Here is a 24451-nt window from a genome sequence, read left to right on the forward strand (position 1 = left end):
CGAGCAGGCACGACCGCTGCTGCACTCCTGTTTCAACAGAGTTTTTTTTTTCTCCCCCCTTTTAACCTTGCCTCGCCGCGGTGCTCAGCTCCAGGCCGGCCTCTTCCTCCACTCCAGGATAAAGAGGGATCAGCGTGGGGGGACAGGAGCGAACGAACCAGCCTTCCTTCCCCTCCTTCTCTACTCTCTCTCTCTCTCTGTAAACCAGCTCTTAGTTGCTGACAGCTCCTGGCGGACGTGCAGGCAGGATGATAGCAGCCCAGCTTCTGGCCTACTACTTCACCGAGTTGAAGGATGATCAACTCAAAAAGGTGAGTGAAAGCAGCCTTTAAACTGCCACGGAGCTGCTGCTGTGTTGGAGCTGGGGAGTCGTGTGACGTGACAGCAGGCACAAACGCCGGTTAACGGTAGCTGCATGTCAGCGGCGAGCCTGTGGGGCGTATCAGGCCGGGAGAGGAGGAGGAGGATGCAGCATTTGGGAAGTAGAGGAGACGGAGGCCATGATGAATTTCTAGTTCAGATCTGCTTCTGTTCTGGTTTATTCGGGGGTGAACAGTGTTTGACACGGATGTCCTTGAGAGGGGCTGTGGTCAGTGATGGTGGTGGTGGTAGTGAGCTGCAGACAGAACGACAGACAGACCCTCGTTATCGAGTGTTTCCGGAGCGTCAGTTGCCAGGGCGTCTGAAGCAGACAGGTGTCTGTGAGGGGCTGCTGGGAAAAAAAAAAAGTCGTGAGCTGTACGATCTCCTCACTGATCCTCACTTTCACTCAGGATCCTTCTGTCTCTCGTCACCTCTGGCAAAGACACAAACTCATTATCAGATGGTCACAGATGTGGCCATCAGTGAAATCTGAGCTCTGGTTATCTTCAAGACATTAAGCCACTGGGTGGGAATGTTTCCCAGGAGGAGGGGGGAGTTAAATGAGATGCTGGGGGGGAGATTGATGATGTCATGCGTGATGTCACAGTGCAGTAGACGCACGTGCCGAAGCTGCTGAAGTAGGTTAGTGGAATTACAACCGTCAGTCTGCAGGGAGAAGCCTTAAAAGGAGGAAAGTTATCCAACCATGTGGATCCTGTAACAAGCAGCCAACAGTCAAACTTGAGTAAAAGTACTACTTTTAAAGTAGCTGTCTGGCTGAGAATCAAAATGTATTTATATACTCAGTGATGGAAGGTAATTAACTATATTCGGTCAAGTGAATTTACTTGCGTGCTTCCATTTTCTTCAACGTTCCGCCTCCACTCTTCTACATTTTAGAGGCAATTACTGTACTCCTACTCCACTACATTTAATTACTAGTAACTTTGCAGATTGGATGCTGCGTCAGAGCCAAAGTATCGCAGTTTTAAATTAATTCAGTTTCACAAAAATGCTGAGTACTGGCTCTAATAACTTGATAAGTTTGTGTGATTTAATACAAACATGTAAATATGTGTAAAATATTACTTTTAAATGTAATTTCAATACTTTAATATTAAGTGAAATAACTGTTATATGATGTTAGATGATTTGTGATTACGATATTTTCATGTTATAAATGTTACATATCAAACAAACTCACAACATTCAACAAGAAACTTTTTTAGCAATATACTATTTTTATCCTGTTAAAACATGAAACATCATGTTTTCATGTAACAGCAATAAAATGATCAAGTTATACCATTAAATTTTGTTCTCTCAAGGAAGTTTTCTAGTTAAAACGTGATGAGACAAAAGGAAGGAAGTTATCAAACCAATGTTCTGGATATGACTAGTGTTGGGATAAATAATTAAATAAATATCGTAGAGTAATAACAGTTAAAAGAAAAGTAGAATTAGCATTATTAGCATTATTATTATAGTGTCGACCTTTTAATCTGCAGAAGTTCATTATTTAAAAAATAAAGGGGACCCAAAGAAAATAAATATACCTGGCAAATTTTGGGAGAAATCTTTTTTACCACATGTTAGAATAACTAGTTAGCTCAGTTAGCCGTGCAGCTAGTGGTCAGGATAGTATTGGTCTATTTACACTGCTAGCACATGAGCTGGTTAGCATGCTAACTTCAGTATCGCTGCAACACAACACAGAGACGTGTTCGACACAAACCTCTAAAGACTTATTGTTCTGCTGATATTCAGAACTTACGTTAAGTTTTTAAATATTTTAAACAAAGGTTGAAAAAGGAGAAACAGAATTTATGTGATATTGTTTGATTATTGATTTTTTTTTAGCAGTTTGAAGGAAACATGATCGAACTGTGTTCAGCCTCTCACGGCTGACAGGAACAGATCGAGCAGTGATTTGTCTCCTGTGACTTCCTGGATGTTGTGTCACACTGCAGTCGATTCTCTGCATCGTTACTCTACTTCACATGAATCTGAGGCTAATAATAGTGACGACACACGGAGCAGCCTGATGACACACGGACGTGTGGACTGTGTTTCATGGCACAGGATGGATTTATGGTCCATGTTGTGCTGCATGACATCGACATTGTGTGATTACATAAGAGTATAAGTACAGAAAATGTACACAGCAGACAAACAGTCCTAACCCTTTTACGAAGGGCATGAGACGTATTATAGACGATTATATTCATTCGCGATTAATCTGTTGCTTATTTCCTCGATAACTCAGCTGTTCGGTCTATGAAATGTCTTAAAGTGCTAAAAAATAAATTGTCTGTTTCCCAAAGAAAGATTAATTCTGTGCACAAGATAATGATCTTTTCTGCTCGCTCTTTTTAGATTATGGGGATTTTCAAGGACTCTTTAACTTTAAATTCTCTGCAACAAGTTATTTTTGTGTTTTGTGTTGTGTTGTTTTGTCCACAACACAAAGATATCCTGTTTACTGTCTGCGAGGAGAAGAGAAACCACAACAGTAATCACATTTAAGAAGCTGGAAGCAGAATTTTGACCTTTAATGTTTTAAATAAAATACTTTAACCAATCAATCTAACAAATCAATCAACTGTTGCAGCTCTGTTTTAACTCTGTCCACAGTTCTTCTGCCACCTTTGTTCCATTTCAACATGTTTCCACACAGCATTTTTGTCCAGAGGAGCCGAGGTGTCCTGTTTCAGGCTGCCTCTCTCTATATGAGGCACTTTGTGTTAAGTGAATCAATCTATTGACTTTTTTTTTAGCTACAATTCAGCCTCAGAACGAAACCTCCCAACATGCATCTCATCCATTTAGTTAAATTAGCTGTAACACAATCTGACGTGTCCTAACAGAGTAACAGTAATGAATGAGGTGGAGGCGAACAACACGGACACATCACAGCGTGTAACTGTGTTCAGACCATGATGACAAACGACATGAAACAACAGATATCCTGTGTTAAATGTTTTAATCTGTAGTTGTGTGTTATCTGATCGTCAGGTCGTTTTCCCCAGTTAGATCCTGAAACCTCTAATATAAACTGTGCACACTGATTTATCTCCTGCTGGTGGAACCGTAACCAACACTCGATTAACTGATCAGCTGTCAGCTATTAAATTAACGTCCAGCTGTTTTGATAATCCCGAAACATACTTTTGATTCCAGCTTCTTCAGTGTGTTTGAATCTGAATAACAGTTACCTTCACTGTATGTCAAAACAACCATGTTTTAAATAATCTGACACATTTTGAATTCTCCCTGACCGCCTGTGTTTGTCTCCTCAGATCGATAAGTACCTGTACTCCATGCGATTGTCCGATGACACCGTCAAGGACATCATGGGCCGGTTCCGGAGGGAAATGGAGAATGGGCTCGGCCGCGACACCAACCCCACCGCCACCGTCAAGATGCTGCCCACCTTCGTCAGGTCCATCCCTGATGGATCAGGTACAGTTTACACATCACTGTCTCATAGATCCAAAACCGTTCAGCAGTATTGATCTGCCTCTAAAAGAACCTAAAGACTAATTTGAACCCATCGACAATTTAAATAACATTAACACTGTTTTATCCTTTTGATACTTGTAGGAAACACGACCCAGTAAACTTTTGTTTTGAGCTGAGAGTAAAATCTGTGGATTTGGAAACACTGTGAAGCAAAATCATTATGTTGTGCACCTCAAAGGAAAACTCAATCTGTGGCTGCCAACCGTCTTTGTTCTGTCAGGTGTTTACTGGAGGTCATGGAGGTCTGCGTGAAATATTCAGCTGCAAGTTAAATATTAGTTAAACGCTGAATTGCCGGCCGCTCCTTTAACATAAGTGTCTGGTTTCCTGCAACTGAGGGAAACGCTGGTGTGTCATTTGGCAGAATAAGCTCAGTGATCCAGCAAATAGCAGCTTTGAAATCCAATAAAATATAAACAATGTTCATGCAAGGTGCAAAAAGGGATTCTGGAGAAGGTGACGGTCGTTGTGTTTACATGACACTCGAAAAAAACAAATTACTGGGTTAGTCTGACTATGATCAGATTTTTAAGATGCATGTATACACCTTAGTCTGACTAAAATCGGACTGGATCGGATTTCTCTTAGTCGGATTAAAACACCCAGATTATTCGACTGATAGTCACATTACTCCTGCATGTATACGTTCAATCAGACTGGATTTGGATTTTACATTCTGAGACTTTTTTCCCGGAGCCGTAAGACGGAAATAGAAGGACGTCTTTCCTACGAAATCACTGCAAGCAAGAGCATCACTGTGCATCTAGTTTGTATAATTATCATGTACACCATATGTGAAATGTACAAAGATGTAACTTCGTCTTGCTCTTTGTACGCCATCTTGTCGCTTTTGGCTGGTCCTGTATGTTGGGCCGGCCACAGACCCAGAAAGAACGAGCGTGGCTTTAGTTGAATACGCTGAAATAACCGGGCGTCTCGTGTATAAAAGATGTAAAGTACAGAAATCGAGCACTGCTACATGTTACACTTGCCTAAACTCATCTCCTCCAATAAATGACGATAAATACCACCCTACTGTCACCTCTCGTCCAATCAACAGTGGCCAGTCGGGAAGCAACTCTACTGAGAGTGAGACTGGTGGAAGCAGAACACGTTCTGCGGTGGTTTGTCTTCAGGACGAAGAACAAAATGACAAATAATTTACATTAAATAAATATGAATATGAGTTTACAAAGCAAATTGTTTTGCAGCAGAGCTTCCGTCTCCCCCTACTGGCAGAGAGAGTAATCGCACAAACACGGTCGACGGGCGATCGCCAACAACGTTATCTGCATTTATGTAACGTCCTAAACTCCAGATTTATGTACATCTCCGCTATGTCATGAACATTTTACAAAGCTTGTAGTCCCGAAAGATTATAATTATTGTTTGCACAAGATAATTATCTTTTCTGCAGGTTAATTTCTTGTAAAAAACATAAAGTTTTTCAGATTTTGTTCATTTTCAAGGACTCTTTAACTTTAGATTGTCTACAACACCTAATTTTGAGTTGTAAAAGTCAGTAATGTTTTTTTTAGTCATGATGACGTTATCATGCAGTTAAAATCTAAATCAGTGATGATAAAAAAGGATCCAAGCTGAATTTCAGTGTCATAAAGTTCAGCTCGACCTGCAGGGGGTCCCGACAGGGGCCCAGCACCCCCTCCGGTCCGAGAACCCATGATCTATACTGTAAGCGTGTTAAAGCAGGTATCCTGTTTCTATCGGCCTATAAACAATGTGCTGACGTGGTAAAAACCATCAGGCCTGTTCTGTCACATAAGCCTCTTTGTGTTGCGCTCTGGATTTGGACTCAGTAGATCGACTATTGTTTTAGACTCGGGGCCAAACAGTTCAGCTGCCCGATGACGCTCTGTATTCATCTGGTGACACGCGGCCAACAGTGTCGGATGAAAACCTCAGAGTCGATTTAATGATCCTCAGGTTTATATAATCAAATAATCCATTAAAATCCTTCATGGTCAGCTCTTACTGCACTTTGATTGAGGCTCACAATATAGCAAAGCTGTACAACAGTAATTAAACGTTAAAACAGTAGAGAAGTGAGAATCTAATTATCACAGATCAGACGTCCACACACTGTTTCCACCAGGAGAAGTTCAGATGCTCATGTAAAAACAGACTCCGGTAAAAGCAGAAGTTCTGATCCAGCTTGTTTCCTCCAGTACAGTAACAGAGTTCAGGCTCTGACATGGACTCAGAGTATCAGAGTAAAAAGTCTCCCTCTGAAGGACATTTGTGCTCAAAGCTAACTGAAGCTCACGTCATATTAATAGAATTCAAAGACTATTAAAGTTAAAGGTAGAATCAGTAGGATTTGTCCCAGCTGTTCCTGAACGCACCACAAAGACAGTTGATTGTTGAGTCTCATTCCCAGGACGTCAAATAGACACATGTTGGGTTGGTAAAGCGTCCCGAGCAGCAACAAAGAGAGAAAATCAGAAACTCTCTGCAGATACGAGACACTAACACGCCTTTTCTCCACATTCCAGCCTCCCTCTCTGTCTGTTTACGGCTTCTTACGGCTTTGTTTCTCCACATGATGATGGTTGAAATCAGTCTTGTGATGTTGGGAAGGCAGCGTGCGAAAACGGCAAATAAAAACAACTCATGATTCACCTCAAACTGAAGTTAGGAGCCTGTTGTGAAAATGTGGAGGAGAAAGTTCAGATATTTGAGTTAAGATGTCGGGAGGGAAAGTCAAAAGCCGTCTCTGACTCAAATAAAGTACAGATACCTGAAAAAGTACTTCCTCCCACGTCAGATACAGACAGTTAACAGCCTGGATGAAGAGTCTGTAGTAATGTCAACAATGCATATCAGTGAAAGCTGTTGATAAAATTGAAGAGTTTGGGATGAAACCCTTCAAAATAAAACAGCTCCTAGTTTCAAGTCTCCTCAAACTGAGTCCGTTTGCTGCCTGGCTCGGCTCGGCTCGGCTCGGCCTGGTTTAGCTTGTCCCTGTTAGTAAACAGCTCCAGCTCACAGAAATAACACAGAGTGGCTGTCAGATATTCTGTGGCCGTGAACAGAGAGGGACGCTGCCCGTCTCCTGCCTTCTCTCACATTATAAATAGCCTCGGGTTTCTACAGCCACACCAGGCAGGAGGGATCAAGCAAAGGCCAGAGTTCAAGTTATGGCAAACTGATAAACACTTAAAAGCCCGGGCAGCAATGACGGACAGGACGGTCAGGACGAGGTTATCAGGAAGGTCCTTTCATTAACAGTTAACTTCGTGGCACCGGGCAGAGTTTCTGTGTATCAAAGGAAAATGAGTGAGCGGAATCACAGCTGAGCTCTAATGATGTCGGTTGAGAGAAATCCTCACTGCCTAATGAGATTAGGCTCAAAGCTAACGGAGATAAAAACGAGGAGAGACCGGCTCATCCTCATATTTCACTTTTTGTTCGATAAAAACCAGCAGAAATCTCACAAGTTCAGTGTTTGCTGTGAAATTTCTGACTGTAAATCATCCCGAAAACTTTGTGCGGTAGTGACTGAAGAGATGAATAATGTATTGATCCTGTTTGAATTATGTCATCAATCACACACGATGTTTGTCAGTCTGTCATCAGACAAATCAAACTTCAGACTGTGTTGTCTCTGCTGCTCCTGAACCAGACCTGAACCAGAACCAGCTCTACTGTCACAGAACAGCAGTTTTGCTGTGGTGTTTATTTCTTTTTTTCTGAGCCCAGTTGGCTCCATGTTGGTGTCGAGTGAGACGATGTAGCTCACTGAAACCTTACAATGAATAAGCTCTATAGGAGGTGACGACGTCACACTACAGAAGCGAGGAATCTTTGTGTGTTTCTGATTGTTCAGATTCAGCCGACAAGCCTGAACTCGGACTGCCTCGTTCATACCTGCTGGCTCTTGGTCTGGAGGATTATAACTCTTGGGTTAACCTCTGGGTTTGTTGGCAGTATCACAACAAGGATTAAGTTTCTGAATGACAACATTTCTTCTTTCTAATCAGACTAAATCCTTGTAAAACGTGTTCCTGTGTGTACTTACAGTAGTTTATACCTGACAGGACTTGATTTAAATAGCCAGAGAATAAAAAAACACTCTCATCTTTGTTCTGCACTCGTCTTGAGGAGCAGAACTATAAAAATCACTGCATTAAATACAAACAATCCACGCTGCTACTTCTTGGTTTGTGTGTAGAAACCAAATAGCTGCTCTCACATAATGTCAGTGAGGCCATAATGTGACTGTGTGGCTATTAAACAGACACATGGCCTGCTGCAGGTCAGTAACACTTCTATATGTCAAGCCCGGTCACATCTCATTCCAGTCCGGTCAGAGAGACAAACAAACACGACAGTCACTGAGGCTATAAATGAAGAACATTGTTCCGTCGGGAGGCTGGATGTCCTGGATGTTTTCTTTCTAACTGAAAGGTCACAGGTCCGATCTGTACATCCACACGCTATCACGTAATCTGCCGCCAGACACTTAATCCCCCTCGACTCTCTGACTGTAACTGTATCACAGTCAGATAAATTAATTATCTTTAATCCAAATTAAGGAAGCTCTCTCCCGGCTGCGGCACTCTTCCATGACTGAGATTATCAAATATTAGAATTTACTCTAAAAGGAACACCTTCCTACATCATCTTACACATCAGGAACATTTTAGAGCAACAAAGCAGTGTTTTTATTTTGTTTTAAATATAATGCAACGAGAAAGCTCCTCTCTACCTCAAACACCTCGCTGGTGGCTTCATTCACATAAAAAGAATCGTCGGAAAACTGGCTGGAGTTCATCTTTAAATGAGGTCATTTCATTTGTTTGTATTTGTTTTGTCGCTTTGCAGACTTTCAGTGCCTGAACGGCTCAGGTGGGCGTTATTCTACAAACAAGTCGCCATCATCTGCATATCAAGAAATTCCGCTCATGCCAGAGTTTATAAAAGATCCTTAAGAATACACCTTGTGGTTTACTTTAAGTGTGGAAAATGAAATTAGAGGATGAGAAAGTGATAAAACATCAGAGCCGACTGAGCACTTCTAGGGTCCTGAAAAGATTTCCATGATGTAAAAATACAAACAAAGAAGCTCACGTTCAATTTAAGGTATTTTACATTTTTCATTTTCATAAAACCCTCTGGATAATACTGCCAAATATAAAGCGTCATGTGTCTCAGACAAAAGCGACTTGAGATTATTGGTGAATAATCATCAGTAATGTGGATATAATGACTAAGTAGGCAAAGGCAAGTATTAGAAGGAGGACAGGTCAACACCTCTGTTATGTCACGATGCATCGATATCAAAATGTTACCAAACAGTATCAGAGTTCAGCATTTTAAAAATCTCTAACGCTCATCTGTTTTCTTATCTTGACAGAAAAGGGGGACTTCATCGCTCTGGATCTCGGAGGGTCCAACTTTCGGATCCTGCGTGTCAAAGTGACGCAGGACAAGAAGCAGCCGGTCCAGATGGAGAGCCAGGTCTATGAGACCCCTGATGACATCATCCACGGCAGCGGGTCACGGGTAAACACAAATATCGACTATATTGAAATGGGCACATATTGTGTTAGCTGTGAAAAATGAGGATCCAAAATAGAGCTGCAAAGATTAATCGACTAAATGTCAACTTTTAAATTTATCGTCGACTATTTTTATAATTGATGAGTCAGTCAGAATTCTCTGATTCCAGCTTCTTATATGTGAAAACTTTCTGGTTTCTTTGCTTCTTTATGACAGTAAACAGAATGTGTTTGTGTTTGTGGATGAAACAAGACATTCGAGAACATCATGTTGGACTTTAGGAAACACTGATCGAACATTTTAGAGACCAAACAACTACATTTTATGGAGAAAATAATCGACAATGAGAATAATTGTTAGTTTGATGGTCTGTTTATTTCCAAAACAAACCTTTGTAACGGATATGTGTCTGTAAAAACATGCACCAGATTATCCTCATCATCATAAATACTTTATTACATAAGACTGCATGACGCAGGTCCAACTTCCACTGACAGTTTTCCCTCAAAATAATAAATGTTCGTGTGCTGCCCTCCACACAGAGCACAGTGGTGTTCAAGGTCATGTAGAGGGTTAATATGTGTAAAATGAGCTCCTAAATAACGCAGAGAGCAACGCGAGTGACGTCACAACCCACGCTGACCTTCACTGACCCTGAAGAACAGCCGGCAGCCGGGCTGTAACATGATAACCAAAACATGAGCGACTGTCTGAGGCCGTGTGATTGGATCAGAGCCGGACTTCCACAGACAGACGGAGCAGAGACAGATGCTGTGTAGTGAAATGTCACCGGGACAGCTGTAAAGCGCTATATGAACACGTTGTTAACAAAAGGAGTTTGTGTTCATGGAGAACGATCATTTTAAAATGAAGCAAAAGAGTGAAAATCACAAGAGAAATTCAGCCGTTTCATACATTTACGTTTAAAGTTATTCCAACTAAGATATTTTACTTTCAGCAGCAGTTTAAAGGCATCCAGATCAATCAACCTATATTAATCACATCAAGCTAAAATAAACAAAGCAGTAGTATTTGAGAGGTTTTGGTTTAATCTATGGACATTTTGGAAACGGCAGCTTTTTTCAACTGGCTTGAAACGATTAAAAACGTCTTTTAGTGGAATGAAATTCATTTCCATAAATTTAAGTCTTTAAAAAATACTGTTGAGGTAAATCACATCTTTAAAACTGTTTAAATTAAGACTGAACATTGCAATCTTTATATAAAAAAGCCAATTTACGAAGGGGCTGCTGGATTACACTGAATTAGCTTCAGTTAGGTGTCCCTATTTACCACTTATACACCAAAATGACTGTGTATACGCAGCAAAAGATGGTGATTAACTCTTTTTTACATTGCCAACCTGTTTGCTTTTCTGTGTTTTTTTGTCAGGGAGCTCAGGAAAACAGTGAGAAACAGGGCGCAGTAGAAAGCAGCAGATCATAAACTTCATCAGAGTGAGACATCAGGTTTATTCGCTCATCTCTGTTTAGAGCAGCACATGTTCAGTATGACCCAGGAGGCTGAAAGTCAAGGAAGAAACTTTATCTTTAATATCTTTAAATTAAGTCTCTCTTTAAAACTCAACTACCGTCCTCAACTTCAACACACGTCACAGCATCGCGGCTAAATATTAGGACGTAGCCCAGGTGTTGTAATCACATTACAGCTGATCTGTAACGACCCCTGTGACACGATGAAGACAAACGCCAGATGTCAGCAGATGTCAGCAGATGTCAGGGTTTTTGTTTTTTTTTGACCAGTGTGAAAGTGGGTTAATAAACTACTGACTGATTAATGAGACAGGAAATAAGTATTAAACATTTCATTCTTCTGTCTTTGACCAATCTTTGAATTTTTATTGTTAAATACTTGAAGATGTCGCAGTAAAATCAAATAGTTACAGGAGTCAAACTTAAAAACTTATGATTTATGTATAACTGCAGCATAATGTCTCTTTTAAACTCCATAAATATAATGGAGGAGAATCGCCTGGACCTTCTCTGTGAACTGGCGCTACTCAAATAAAGACGGATTGATTTATTTGATTTTCTTTCTGTCTGCAGCTCTTCGACCACGTCGCAGACTGTCTGGGCGACTTCATGGAGAAGCAGAAGATCAAGGATAAAAAGCTTCCTGTAGGATTTACGTTCTCCTTCCCCTGTGCCCAGACCAAACTCGATGAGGTAAACACTAAGAGGAAAGAGTTGTTTGGCTCAGATGACTGGATGATTACTTCTCTACATTTTGATGAGCACCTTGTCTCGATGTTTTAGGTTCGAATGTCACATTTTTTTGGCCGCGTTTTCTTCGATCTTGTGGAGAAAAAACTGTAGAAAACATGGATGTGAACAGTGGTGCCGTTTAGACGAGATAAATCTTGTGTAATTGTCCTCACAGTGCCATCAGGGAGAAAGGCTGTGTGGTCAGAATACTAATGGACAGACGTCTCAGACTTGCCAAGCCCGTCCCGACTGTAACTTAAAGTTTGTCCTCATAAAAACGACGTGTTTTATAGGCCGTCTTAGTGACCTGGACAAAGAAGTTTAAAGCCAGCGGTGTCGAGGGGATGGATGTCGTGAAGCTTCTGAACAAGGCCATCAAGAAACGAGGGGTGAGTTTCTTTTTTTTTTTTTTTTCAACTTTTTCTGTGAACTAAACCGTCTAGCCACAGAAAACTTAACATTCAGAGTTGAAAAGCAGTTTCTTAAAGTCCAAACTGAACTGCATGTGAGCAGTGACTGTATCTTTTTTATTCTGGTTTCCGCAGGACTATGAGGCGGACATCATGGCGGTGGTGAACGACACGGTCGGCACCATGATGACCTGCGGGTTTGACGATCAGCGCTGTGAAGTGGGCATCATCATAGGTACAAAAAAAAATAAATAAATAAAAAACACTAAACAGACTCAGGGAAATAATCCCAAATCATTAAAAGTAGTGCTAAAAAGCTCCCTGTCAGTGTTTTATTATCATATCTAATGATTCTGGATGAATCTTACGGCTGCATTATTGTGTACGTTGCATTTTACTGAGCTCAATTTTAACTATTTTAGACAATATCTATCCAACAGCTAATCAAAGAGAGTTTTTGAAGACTTTATTCAACTAAATATGAGACACCTCATTCTTTATTTTACCACAAATGTGGTTTTCACTGAGTGTAGTATAAGTATAAAGTATAAAAAGTCTTCGTTTAAGTCTGCAGATACTGTAAAGTCTACATGTGGGGGCGCCAGAGGTTTATATACACAGAGGAATGGTGATGTAGGAGGGGAGTCATGCAGCTCTGCATCCTTTCAGGAACGGGAACGAACGCCTGCTACATGGAGGAACTTCGTCACATCGACCTGGTGGAAGGAGACGAAGGGCGGATGTGCATCAACACCGAGTGGGGCGCCTTCGGGGACAACGGGCTCATCGAGGACATTCGCACAGAGTTCGACCGTGAGATCGACCGCGGCTCCATCAACCCGGGAAAACAACTGTAAGAGTTTACGACAAACTGCATAAGTACAAATTGTGTGTTTTCCATGTGGGTTCAAGGATTCTAGTTCTGGATCCGGCCCAACAAAGAAGACTGTTTATATATATTCAATGCAGCACCACAAAGACACTTGTAATTCAGGCTACAATCAACAAAAAGTTTCATATTCATATTAAAAGTTTGGTGCTCTTTTAAAAGCTGTTCTCGCATTATGACGCCATTGTATATAGATCTGCAACTATTGGATGTCTTCATCATCGATCATTCAGCTGATTATTTTGAGTTTAGACTATAAAATGTAAAATATAAATTGTGGAGGTTGCTTTAGTTGTCAAACCAAAAGTCCAAAAATCTAAAGACTCTTTATCAGCTGTCAGAAATGACAAAGAAAAGCAGCAAATCTTCAAATCTTATAAGCTATGTTGGACATTTCTGCTGGAAAAATGACTGAAACAAATGAATCATCACAGCTCTACTTGAAATGTTGCAATTTCAACATGCCGAAAAAAAAAAAAAAAAATAGCCACCATTTTGTAGGTTTTGTGTCATTACTGCAGAATAACACAGTACTGATAGTCCAGTAGACATTACATATGTTCATGTAAGTGTTAACCAGTGCACAGTACAGCTGATATGTATAATTTCCCCCCTGGGATTAATAAAGTTATCGATCGATCTATCAGTTATGTTCCTAATCATGTTGTGATGTCAGTATGCATGTTTGATCTTCTGGGGATCTGATCCTTTTTGTTGGAATGTGTCTTTTTGATTTTGGTGCAACTAAAACTTCCATCCAAAGAATACGAGGCCTCAGTCACAGCGAACTCTCCTGTGGGTCTCTGAGTGACTAACACAAAGATGATGCATCATCTATAAATGCTGCCGTGTTCTCTTTCTGCTCAGGTTTGAGAAGATGGCCAGTGGGATGTACATGGGCGAGCTGGTCCGGCTCATCCTGGTCAAGATGGCCAAAGAAGGGCTGCTCTTTGAGGGGCGGATAACTCCTGAGCTCCTGACGAAGGGAAAGATTGAGACCAAACACGTCTCTGCCATCGAAAAGTGAGTGAAGAGAGTTTTATGTTTATTGGTTTATTATCTTTCTTCAGCAGCAGTGATGAGAGCTTTAATAACAAGAAGCACGTGTTATTTTCAGGACTAAAGAAGGACTGAAGAAATGTATGGAGATCCTGACGAGGCTCGGCGTGGAGCCTTCAGACGAAGACTGTCTGGCCGTGCAGCACGTGTGCACCATCGTGTCCTTCCGCTCTGCAAATCTAATCGCGGCGACGCTGGGAGGCATCCTCGCTCGCCTAAAGGAAAACAAAGGAGTCGCACGCCTCCGCACCACCGTGGGCATCGACGGGTCGCTCTACAAGATGCATCCTCAGTGAGTATTTCTTGAAGAGCGGGAGGGATGTGAAGAGAGCAGGAATGATTCATGATCACCAACATGAAAAACATCAAATCCAGAATGTGGTAACAAGATCCTCTGAGGAAAACAGAGGATGTGCAGCAGACAGAGGGAAGATTTAGATTCCCATAAACAAGTACTGAAGTAGGATTTTAAGGTACTTTTACTGTAACTGAGTATTTAACATTTAATAAAACTTCCTACGTCAACTCCAACACGTCTCAGAGGGAAATTATGGATTTTACTTGACGACTTTCTCAGACAGCTTTTGTTACAGAATATAATCAGTTAGTAAGTGATGGTGTATTAAAATAGATCAAAACAAAACTTAATCTCTTGGAGGAAATTCACAAACCAGATGCAACATTAAAGTGACAAATACATGGAGGCAATAATAATTAAATTAAATAATATACTGTACATTATTCTGAAATGGGCCTTACTGCATAATGAGTACTTTTAAGTTCATACTAACGCCAAAACGTTTGTATTTATTGTGCATTAACTTGTAATCTGTGAGTCCTTCCTCAACCTATAGTCATAAAGTGTATGAATAGAAGTGAATAGATGAACATTGTGGATGCTGTAACATGCATCAAGCCTCTCTGTCTGAAAATCTTCCTGCTCTCTCCTCACAGATACGCCCGCCGTCTGCACAAGACAGTGCGCCGCCTGGTTCCAGACTCAGATGTCCGCTTCCTGCTGTCGGAGAGTGGGAGTGCGAAAGGCGCAGCCATGGTGACGGCGGTGGCGTACCGTTTGACGGAGCAGGCGCGCCAGATTCAGCAGACGATGGCAGAGTTCCGGCTGAGCAAAGCGCAGCTGTTAGAAGTGAAGAAACGCATGAGGGTGGAAATCGAAAGAGGCCTCAAGAAGGACAGCCACAAGGAGGCCACGGTCAAGATGCTGCCGACCTTCGTCCGAAGCACACCAGACGGAACAGGTGACGGAAAGAAAGATATACTACTACTAATTACCAAGACCGTGTAGAAGAGTTCACTCCCTTTTGCAAATTCTTCAAAAGTCCAAATTGTAAGAAAGTCGATTAAGTCTCGCCAGAAAAAAATGAGACTCAACAATCAGCTGTTTAACAAAACTGGACCTTGAACTGTGTCAATCTAATCTCCTCTAATCATCAAATTAATATGATTTTCAATAAACAATCCCGAGCCAGTTAGTGTGGACACATTCAGAGAAAAAAAAACTCAACATTTCCAAATGAAAGTCATAAAAACACACATCTGACATGCTGTAGTTTATATTTTGCCATATTGTAGAAGATACTGCAGCCCCTCATACAACCCAACATGTAAAGTGATGCAGTTCCTTTGAAAACAAAAATATCCTTTGTTTCAGAGATGATCAGATCTTTTGTCCTCTCTCAGTTCTTATCAAAATGTTACTTCCCTCCCGTCATCTTTTATTGCCTAATTAATGGCAGTTTGCAAATCTATTCCCTCTTGCTTTCCCACAAGCATCAGAGCACATTTAAATAAAACCAAAATGGTGGAAGTATAAACGTCTTCTGTAGTCACAGATGTTTTGCTGGTTCGTGACTTTTGTTTTTCTTGCGCCACAGAGAACGGAGATTTCCTCGCTCTGGATCTCGGAGGGACAAACTTCCGCGTGCTTCTGGTAAAGATTCGCGGCGGGAAGAAGCGATCGGTGGAGATGCACAACAAAATCTACGCCATTCCCATAGAAGTGATGCAGGGCACGGGAGAGGAGGTAACGCCGTTCAGCTTGGTTTCTTTGTTGAGGAATTCACATTCCTTTCAGACAGAAATAGATTTACTGCTGTGCTTTCCCTAGTTTTTTTTTTTTTGACAAAGATTTAGTCCTATTCCTGCTCCGTCCAACAATAAACAACGTTGGAAGAAAAGCTTTTTTTGTCTCAGTCAGCAAAACACTGACAGTGTGTCTCGTTTCAGCTCTTCGACCACATTGTTCACTGCATCTCGGACTTCCTGGACTACATGGGGATGAAAAGTGCTCGACTGCCGCTGGGTTTCACCTTCTCCTTCCCCTGCCACCAGACCAGCCTGGACGCAGTATGTTTCCTTAGAAAGTATTTAAAATATTGATTATAGCTCAGTAAAAGTTGTTTTCTGCTGACGGATCTGATGTGGCCAAACATGAGCAGCATCACCTACTTTAATATTTCCCCTTCATATCAAGGGTTTCAAGAGGAGACCTTTTAGTCACCAGAGTCTTATTATTATACTGTTTAACTATGTTGTTCCCCACTAAGCGTTTGTCGTGTGCTCTGCAGGGTATCCTCGTCACCTGGACCAAAGGCTTCAAGGCCACAGACTGTGAGGGTGAAGATGTGGTGGAGCTTCTCAGGGAAGCCATCAAGAGGAAAGAGGTAAACGGCAAAATGACGAATCAATCACATTGTCACAGTAAGATAATCAGGATGTGATAAAGTTCAGGGCTTAGTTAGAATAAGGTGAAAATTAGAGATGCATGGATGACAATTCTCTTGGAGGATATATGATTTTCTGACTATTAATTACGTATAAATAATAAAACCTTGTAAGCTGTTTTAATTGCCTGTTACTAACATCTTTAAGAGAATTTTGGCTCCTTCTTGAGCATTTATGCAGTGCATATCAGTACATACTCTTATTGTGAAAGGTAAAATCAGACACAAGCAGAATAAACAGTTTGCTACTCAGGTTCAGATAACGGATCCTTATCCTCAAAGTTAATGTGAAATTCACAACCATCAGCTACGTGTTTTACTTTGTACCCAAAGACAGATGCAACAGATCACAACACAGCCTGTCGTTAACACGAGCAGCGTCCCTTTTTGCTCCAAGACTGTGTAAATGTGACACATAAATTATGTAAATACAATAAAATATTTAGTTTTCTTCTTTCAGTTCAGGCTGGTGTCTCATTGGGGGCCAAGAATCAGATATATCTGACATGGTCATGCTCAAGTGATGCATCTCTAACAAAAAACTTTAAAATAGTTGGTAATATTTACATGTTACACTCTGTAGATCGATATCTTCCGTTTTCCTGCACCATTAAAATGAACTAAAGCGTTCATCTGATGTTTGTTTGTCCTGTTTGTAGCTCAGACTGTTGTCTCACGCTTCCCACGTACACAAAGGTTTGACAGACAGCTGATAGATGTCACTACCAGGCTTTCAATCAGCTTTCAGTGTTTTTAAATGAGATTAAGTGATTTCAGATCTAGAGACGAGTTTGTTTTGTCTTCACGTACAGAAAGTACTGTTTTAGTTTTGCTCAAGTGTACAAATGAAATTGTTCCCTGCACTGAAAACATCACTACTGTACAGATGTGGACAGCAGACAGTTCTGTTCAGATTTTTGAATCTGTTTTGTATTCAGGAAGTTTTGTTTTATTCACTTCATGTCATCACTGTTGAGTTCCTCACACTGATTTCACCCCTTTAGATGGAGGATCCAGTAAGTATTAAGTGACTGTAAACCATTAATTGGCAGGTAAAGCAGTGCGGGGACTGGACCGGTGTGTGGTTATTGTCGTGGTAGCATGTTTATAACACGTTGGGGGAAAAAAAACGACTTCCAGATATTGTGGATTGTGGAGGAGCGTGTGTGTCTGTGTCTGCAGTGTGGGGTCTGATTTAAGAACAATATAAACACAGTGATAACGAGGATAAGACTCTGGATTGTTTTGTTTGGCAGAGCTCCTGAAGTTGGCAGCTTGTGTATTTTTTATTTTTGCAGTCTGTGTAGGAATGTGAGTGAACTGCATTGAGCTCCGTGTGACGTTTGAAAAGTTGCCAGGCCTGATTATTAATCCATCTGTCAACACACCTGTTCAGCAACAAAACGCAGACTAAACATGGCTTTAGTGTTGAGTGACGTGCTGGAAACATGAGTGATATCATCGATTAATTATATTTTCTACTTCAGATACAAAGAATCATCAGGTGTTTTGTTCCCTGTAGTAAAAACAGAAACAATGTTGAGCTTTACTCTTTAATAATTCAACTCTCCTCTGTTTATTTACTTATTGGATTATAACACAAAGCATGACGTTTGAACATGTAGTTTCATCTTCTCCCACCTGTGATTAACATTCTTTGTTGTGTGTTTTTTCATAGGAGTTTGAGCTGGATGTTGTCGCCATCGTGAACGACACCGTGGGGACGATGATGACGTGTGCATACGAGGAACCCACCTGTGAGGTCGGGCTCATCGCAGGTGAGCTGAACATCCACACTTTTTAAAGGATATTGTCATATTTAGGTTACACTTACGACATTAAAATTTCAGGTGACTGGTGAATAATTAGATGGTTAACTTGTACTTTTGCATTTTTTACTTTGATACAATACTAGGATAAAAAACTTGATACTTGACAACGTGGCACAAAGAAAAGAAAGTCCTAACCACCAATAATAATAATAATAATAATAATAATAATAATAATACATAATAATAATAATTTTATTAACAGCCTCAGTGCTTGTCGATATCATAAAAAACGATTTAACCACATGGTATTGAAAAAGAATCATAGCACCGATTCTTCTGATAACCTTATCAGCCACATTAAGTCTCCAACATCTTTCAAATCTCTTCTTAAAACTGTTGTAAAACGTTTCATACACATTTTAATTTATGCTTCTTGATTTTAATCAGTTTCATTTTAGTCTTATTTTACCTACACTAATCTTATTTCCTTTCATTGAGCACATTGTAACATCCTTCAGGAAAGCTCTATGTAAATAAAGTTTCTTATTCATTTAACATCGTCCAGTCAAACTGATCTACAGCTCAGGGTCGTTGACACTGATGGGATGTTGTCGTGCGTCCTCTCAGGGACAGGAAGTAACGCCTGTTACATGGAGGAGACGAAGAACATCGAGATAGTGGATGGAACTGAGGGTCGTATGTGTGTCAACATGGAGTGGGGGGCGTTTGGAGACAACGGCTGTCTGGACGACATCAGGACGAGGTACGACCAGGCGGTGGACGAGAACTCGCTCAACGAAGGCAAACAAAGGTAAATATGCTCGGATGAACACCTCTGATAGTGATCTTCAACATTTCATTGTCAGTTCATATAACATGTATAAACAAGCTAATGAGGATGTTGTTGTGTTGGTGCATTTTTTCCTGTAAACTAAAGATCTGTCTGTTTCTCACTCATGTCAGATATGAGAAGATGTGCAGTGGCATGTACCTCGGAGAGATCGTCAGGCAGATTTTGATCGATCTGACCAAGCGTGGCTTCCTCTTCCGGGGACAAATCTCTGAGACACTGAAGACCAGGGGCATCTTCGAAACAAAGTTCCTGTCACAGATAGAAAGGTAAAAGAATCACTAAACACGTATTACTATCACAAAAAAGCTGTCGAAGAGGCTTTTTACACATCGATTCCAGGAGTGGACGATCTGAGGATTTGTGATCAATCTTGAAGGCGTCCGCTAACTTCTTTTAAAGCAGATCCCAGAGATTATGATATTCATAATGTCACAAAGACATAAAGAAACAACAAGGAGCTATCAATAATGTAATACTGTTTTAATAGTGCAAACAGAGATATACACAGGCTATTTCATGCCTGACTACAGTCTACAGGGCATTTCAAAATTTAGAAAAAAGGTTGCAATATCAATCTTACATTCTGATTGTGATTAAACAGATGACAGAAGACGCATTATTTCCACTCCTTCAAACTATCATGTCATATTTAAAGGTAAAAATCATCCTTGAACTTCAAGTTTTGGGCCACTTGGTGGTAAAGTTTTACTCCAAGTTAATAACATTTTTTAGAGTATAAGCAAATGAGCAGAGTATCATGTATGTAACATAACACCCCTGATAAACCACAAACAACATTGATCGAGCGGGTTCATATTGATTTTCACACTAGAAACTTGTTCCCTGGAAGAAAGAAAAAAACAAATACAAAATGTGAAACGCCAGAAATAGTTGGTGTGCAGTAAAATATGTGATGTATATGTTTATAACAGAAACAGTTGTATGATTTTGATAAAGGCATGAAAACACGAGCAGCATTGTTCACAGAGAAGTATCATCCAGGGGGATAACACACCCAGGTATGAGAGGAGGAGGAGGGGCTCTGTGACGACTTGAGGTTACACACTGTTTAAGCCTACCTTAGCCTCTGGGAACAGCTGTGAGGTATCCGGTGACTCTCCTGCTGCTGGCTGACCTCTGACACGCTCTCTCCTCCCCCCTCCTTTCCTTCTCCACAGCGATCGTCTGGCGTTGCTGCAGGTCAGGGCGATCCTGCAGCAGCTGGGGCTCGACAGCACCTGTGATGACAGTATCATCGTCAAGGAGGTGTGCGGCACGGTGTCCCGCCGCGCCGCTCAGATCTGCGGAGCCGGAATGGCTGCCGTGGTCGACAAGATCCGTGAGAACAGAGGCATGGACCACCTGGACATCACCGTGGGCGTGGACGGCACGCTGTACAAGCTGCACCCACAGTAAGAGACGCAGGCTAGGAGCACAACAGAGGGTCAACTCATTCTCAAACACTACAGTACATACTGAATTTCATCAGGCTGCAGAGGACTTTATTCTACTGTTTCAATCATTTCAGGAGAGAGGAGAGCTCTTAGGTGACGTGTCAAGGGAGTCATCTTTAGATTCTTAGTATTTTAGATTCCTCTGTCTTTGTGTCACGGTACACTTTTTATCTTTGGGTTTGTTTGGGGATGTTAGTTTTATAAAAGAGGAAATTTGCAGACATTTTTTCATGAATTCGAACATTTCTGATTTCAGTCGTTAGAGAGCGTGATGTTGAAAAGAAAAAATGTTTGAATCTGACATGATGGGGTTGGCTCAACTTGGGGAGAGATTTGGTTTTAGTAGGAGCAAATCAGTGGCTCAGAAAACATTGGATAGCCATCGGGATAGTGTTTTATGCAGCTAATGAATTTGGTAGCGTTGCATGATGTCAGGTTTTTTTAAATTTAATTTTCTTGATTAATCAATTGTTTTAAACAGTGAAAATGTCCATCAGAGTTTCCCGAAGCCCAAGACAACGTCCTCAAATGTCTCAACCCAAAGATACTCAGTTTACGCTCACAGAGCAGCAAAGACACCAGAAAATATTCACTTTTAGGAAGCTGGAATCAAACATTTACACTTTTTCCTCCTAAAACATGTACTCAAACTAACTGAATATCAAAATAGCTGGAAAATAATGTTGTAATTGAGTTAACGAAGCTCTACAGCTCATTATAATCACTCTTCATGAGGCCCTAAATGAAATTTCCTCGCTCTGCATCGATGCTCATCCGGGCTGAAAGGCTTCTGGGAACGCTGCATCTGATGTTCGTACTAGAAAGCGTCTCTCGTTTCTCAGCCGCCTCCTAACCACAGCTTCCTGTTGCTCTTTACCCTCAGCTTCTCTCGGATCTTCCAGCAGACGGTAAAGGAACTCGCCCCGAAGTGTGACGTCAACTTCCTGCTCTCCGAGGACGGCAGCGGCAAGGGGGCTGCCCTCATCACAGCCGTGGGTTGCCGCCAGAGAGAGCTGGAAGCGCAGCAGCACTGAGGAAGCTCCGCCCCCTCCATCTGTCCTCCAGATCTACCTGCTGCTCCACCGTGTCCTTCACCCGCCGCACAGCCCAACTCCATCTCCCCTTGGCAGCCGTGACTCCACCTCTGCCCCACCTGGCCCCACCCTCCTACAGCCAGAGAGACGTGCTGCATGCATCGGGAATTAAAACTGAATATCTAAATATTTATTTATAACCAGAGGGTTTATTATTTCCATGTTTGTACATTTTCAGCAGTAGCTTGTCGGTAATCTGATAAATCTAAACTCCTTAGGTGTGCAATATTTGTGTATTGCTAATTTTATTTTTATATGGAGGCAAATATATAACTGTATTTATATAGCTGAGGCCACTTTGAATCCCAGAGGTCATTAGGATTTTGCACCATAGACAATAGAAGAAAACGTTGGCACTTTTTATATACGAGAGTTACAACAGCAGCATTTCAATGTAACTTCCAAATGAAGGACGTCCTTCTCACTGAGTGATGAAGCTCATTTTGAAAACGGGCTCCACTGGTTCAGAAGAACCAGATCCAAAAGGGCTCGCTGCATGAGGGTCGAACGCAAGAGTCACGGCTGTTCAAATCATCCTCATTTTATGTGCAACATGCTCACACAATGTGCTAATCTGCTACTAACTTCCCTTTTGTGTAACTGTCAGTGTAACTCACATATTAACGTATTCCAGCAGCACCACCATCGTTGATTCCTCACGAGCTGAGAGGGTAGAAAAAAAGGCCCAAGTGGAAGTGTTAGCGTATCCTGTTGCTATCTGTGAAATACTATACTTTTGGTGTTGTGATGAATCCCACTTCTACTCACTGTATGTGCAAAGAATAAATGTTTATTGGGCCCCCCGGAGAGAAAAGAGTGGATTCTACGAGCGCTTTTGTGTGTATTTGTGGCCGAGTGTCAGTGTGTCTTACTGTAATGACCTGTAGCTTTCAATGTCCAAAGCTCTGTGGAGACTGCATGCCTTACATTAAGACAAAGGAGAGCACTGGATCATTCTCTTTTTCTTTCTTTTTTACATCAATATAGATTTGTGATCGACACAGTGAAAAGTGAATTCATTAAATTATATTTTGTTGTGGAGTAAATCCTGGTGTCTCTTTCTTAAACTCCCAGGCAGCAGTGGAGGTTTTCAGTCACTCGCCCCATTCACACCGCCGTTTGGATGCAGGGATCCTGCGCCAATTCTCCGCCTCCTCCTCTGTGTGAATGTCTTGGAGGCGAAGAGGAGTGAAATTTCACTCTGGTGCTGGTCGGCCTCTGGAGGTAGTATAAGAGGCGCAGTATTGGCTAACCAAGCCAGTGTGAATGGATAAGCCAGCTGCGCGTGTTGCGGGCGTGTCGATCAGACAGTCTGGTAACAACACAGGTCCTTCAATCACTAAATAAGGAGAAATGTCCCACACAGCAACGTTACAGGACCAAACAAAAGTAACGTAACTGTTACTGTCTTTGGCAACTTATATGAGGGGAAAATATCGCCGTTATATGTGGAGCGTCTGTCACCGGCAAAAAACTTTAACTCACCGACTGTTTGTGTGGGAAAAAAAAATCACCACAACAGTCAGCCCTCCAGACCGAGACTTCAGTGAACTTTCCCCCCGAAAACAGCCTCTGTGCCCGTGAATGAGTGAGTCAGACAGGTCCTGTTTACTCATGTTGATTAAGTAATTATGTAATTTAGAGCAAGAAACGTAACTCTGTCACTTTCCAGGATGTTTGGAGGGTCAGGATCTCAATCACGACACATAACAGCATCCATATGATTATAAGCTGTCCGCGGATTTAGATTGACAGGGGGAACACCGGGGAAACACCTTGAAAACACACATCATGACATGTACTATCACGCCTCTTTAGGAGCTGCAGCAGGTCGCCGTTATGCCGGCGCTGCTTGGCTTTGTTTGAACAACCAACGGCGAAGAATTGGTGAACCGCTGCTGCAGCATCTCTGTGTGAAAGGGGCTCCTGTCTACTCACCCTTATGCTGACTGAGAGTGAGGTGAAGTTTCATAAAAACCCAGAAACAGCTTGGGAACTGTTTTAAAATGTTAAAAAACAACCAAATGAAAAACACTGAATGTCTTCATGGCATAATCAAGTCTCCAGAAAGCCCTGAGATCCCAAACTGATTTGAAAAGACATTTTGTAAAGCTTTTATAAAGGTTTTGTAAAGTGACAATCTTCACTGTAGCTGTTAAGACCCCATTGAAGGTCTAATTAACGTCCTTTCAAAGTCACTTTTGGAGACTTGGTTTATGCCGGACAGGTTAAAACTACTACTTTACTGCTGTGAACCCCAGAAAAACCTTAATCGACTAAGACACTTCAAAGAAAATTTGCTAAAATTATGAATTAGCAAAGCAACATTAATACTGATGCAGGCTACAAATCCAGTAGTTGAGATGAGACTATACATACAAACAATTTCCAACTAATTGCTGTCTGAAGAAATGACATCCTGTTTATTTTAAGAAGCATTTCTCCAACAGAGGCCGTCCTTTTCTATGAAATAGTCTTTTGAGCCTGTTGGCCTGCTCATCATGGGTGAAAATCAGGATGACAAGATACAACCACGATATGCT

General features: G+C 41.4%; 2 protein-coding genes across 2 annotated transcripts in view; one reads left to right on the plus strand and one right to left on the minus strand.

Annotated features, from left to right (window-relative positions):
- Positions 1-3812, minus strand: part of myom2a (myomesin 2a) — a 39267-nt gene extending 35455 nt beyond the window's left edge. The window contains exon 1 of the mRNA XM_037107537.1: positions 3675-3812. The gene's annotated coding sequence lies outside the window, so the exon portion shown is untranslated. The remainder of the gene's footprint in view (positions 1-3674) is intronic.
- Positions 249-22529, plus strand: LOC119024612 (hexokinase-1-like). The gene is made up of 18 exons (XM_037107554.1): positions 249-311; positions 3663-3825; positions 9263-9411; positions 11475-11594; positions 11927-12022; positions 12179-12278; positions 12713-12896; positions 13800-13955; positions 14050-14283; positions 14946-15250; positions 15887-16035; positions 16239-16358; positions 16580-16675; positions 18414-18513; positions 19135-19318; positions 19471-19626; positions 20539-20772; positions 21698-22529. The coding sequence occupies exons 1-18, from the start codon at positions 249-251 to the stop codon at positions 21846-21848; spliced, it is 2760 nt and encodes a 919-aa protein (XP_036963449.1). The 3' UTR covers positions 21849-22529.
- The last annotated feature ends 1922 nt before the right edge of the window (positions 22530-24451 follow it).

The sequence above is a fragment of the Acanthopagrus latus genome, chromosome 1, assembly GCF_904848185.1.
Source record: "Acanthopagrus latus isolate v.2019 chromosome 1, fAcaLat1.1, whole genome shotgun sequence".
Lineage (NCBI taxonomy): Eukaryota > Metazoa > Chordata > Actinopteri > Spariformes > Sparidae > Acanthopagrus > Acanthopagrus latus.